At 59.2% G+C, this 2,190-nt stretch overlaps 1 protein-coding gene across 1 annotated transcript; it reads right to left on the bottom strand.

Annotated features, from left to right (window-relative positions):
* Positions 1 to 212: 212 nt before the first annotated feature.
* Positions 213 to 2,049, bottom strand: ETH_00040260 (uncharacterized protein; the record flags this gene model as incomplete). The annotated part of the gene is made up of 4 exons (XM_013379679.1): positions 213 to 488; positions 977 to 1,139; positions 1,363 to 1,709; positions 1,914 to 2,049. Coding segments are annotated over 4 exons (922 nt in total), but the record flags the coding sequence as incomplete, so codon positions are not given.
* Positions 2,050 to 2,190: the final 141 nt, after the last annotated feature.

Raw genomic sequence — 2,190 nt, 5'->3', positions numbered from 1 at the left:
ATCAGCAGCAGCAGCTGCATCAGCAGCAGCTGCAGCATCAGCAGCCCCATTCTCTCATGACCATCCCCATCCTCACCATCCTCACCAGCAGCAGCAGAAACCCCGACCGCAGCAGCAGCAGCCCCACCAACAGCCCCATCATCATAATCAGCAGCAGCAGCAGCACCAACTGCCCATCAGCAGCAGCAGCAGCAGCAGCAGCAGCAGCAGACCCGTGATTTCGACTCTGTCCCCGGGTCTGCATGCGTCTACGAGGTCGTCGTAGGCGTAGACTGTGAGGCTTTGTGGGGTTTCTCCGGGACTGAGGAGTTCAGGAACTTCAGCAACTTTGATAAGTTGTTTGGAAGCAAAAGCACTTTGCTGCAGCCACAAAGCCAGCGACCCCACAGCCCCGCAGCTGCTGCAGCGCTGCGGCTGCACCACGTCGCCGTTCAGCACGCAGGCGTACACTTCGTGCAGACACTGGCCTCCGCTCCGCGGGTCCCGCGCTGCAGCAGCAGCAGCAGCAGCAGCAGCAGCAGCGATGGGAGCTCGCGAAAAAAGCAGAAAAAATGCTTTCCGCCGCATGCAAATTCGCCGCCGCGCTGTCTAGACACCTCAGCGCCTGGCGGGGCTTTTGCTCTTTTTTGCTTTTTTGGAATTTCCCATTTTGCAATTTATTTGAACTCTTTTAAAAGCATAAAGCCTTTAAAAAGCTCCACTTAATGTGCAAAAAATATTTTAATTATATTAAAATATCTTTTATAAGGACTTTAATGTGAACATCCAGCTGCAGACAGCTGTCCATACACCCCACTCACAGATAAACCCGCATCTATCTTCACGCAAAACAAAACAAGAAAACAGCAGCACAGCAGCAGCAGCAGCACAAGCAGCAGCAGCACAAGCAGCAGCAGCAGCAGCACAAGCACCACAAGGCGCAGCAGCACCACCACGCCCCGCCCCAGCAGCCCCAGCAGCAGCAGCAGCAGCTTACCGTGGCACCTGAATGCTGCGAGAGTCATCTCGGGAATAACTTCGGAAACTCTAATGACAACTCCTTTGAGACAAACAAGTCTTTCAATGTCCACTGTGGGGTCTAGACACCGCAGAGAGTCCATCAGCAACGCAGGCTTCGAGTGAAACCGCAGACGCGGAGCCTGCACACAAACCCTAAACCCTAAACCCTAAGCCCTAAACCCCAAACCCCACCCCCAAACCCCAAATCCCAAACCCTAAACCCCAAACCCCAAACCCCAAACCCCACCCCCAAACCCCAAACCCTAAACGCCACCCCCAGCGCCCCTCCCCGCACCCGCACCCGCCAAACCCCGCCGCGAACCCGCAAACCCTAAACCCTAAACCCTAAACCCTAAACCCTGCCTGCTGGAGAAGCAGCTCGTCGTGCTGCGGCGAGGGCTCGAGGAAAAGCCCGTGGAGCTCGCGGAGCTGCGCAAACTTGGAACGCAGCAGCGCGTCAAATGCTGCTGTTGCGTCTTGGGGGGCGTTGACAACAGCAGCAAAAAGTGTGGGGCTGAACGCATGCAAGTGCTGTAGAGACACCCCGAAGGCCACGCGCTCCCCACAGCCGCGCGCCTCCAGAAAGCGCAGCAGCTTCCGCGTGTACAGCGCGGCAACTCGATCCCCGATCCCGATCCCGATCCCGATCCCAGACTCCCCGCCCCACTCCCCGCTCGCCAGCTCCAGGTCCTCCTCGGACGCCGTCACCACTTCGCGCGCCACGCAGCAACCAAACCCTAAACCCTAAACCCTAAACCCTAAACCCCAAACCCCAAACCCTAAGCCCCAACCCCTAAACCCCAAACCCCAAACCCCAAACCCTAAAGCCCAAACCCTGAGCCCGCGTGACGCGCGCGGCGCGGCGCGGCGGGCACTGCGGCGCGAGGGTTTAGGGTTTAGGGTTTAGGGTTTACTGCCTGCGTAGTCCTCGAGCACGAAAGTGTCCAAAAACCTCTCAAAAGCCTTTTCCAAGTCCGGCCCCACAACCTCCCGCGGCAACTCCGGCAGCCGCTGCATCTCCGCGTCCAGCAGCAAAAACTCTCTCCCCATATCTCCCAAGTCCGCCCTTGCGAACTTCACTCTCCTCACGGCCAAGGGGGTACTGCCGTACTCGCTGGCCCCCGCGGAGGACCCCAGGGGGCCCCCGGGGGCCCCCCCGGGGGGCCCCCCGGGGGGCCCCCCCGGGGGGCC

The sequence above is a fragment of the Eimeria tenella genome, genomic scaffold (assembly GCF_000499545.2).
Source record: "Eimeria tenella Houghton genomic scaffold, Eth_scaff3783, whole genome shotgun sequence".
Classification (NCBI taxonomy): domain Eukaryota; phylum Apicomplexa; class Conoidasida; order Eucoccidiorida; family Eimeriidae; genus Eimeria; species Eimeria tenella.
The sequence above is the reverse complement of the archived record's forward strand: the minus strand, read 5'-3'. Positions and strand labels throughout refer to the sequence as shown.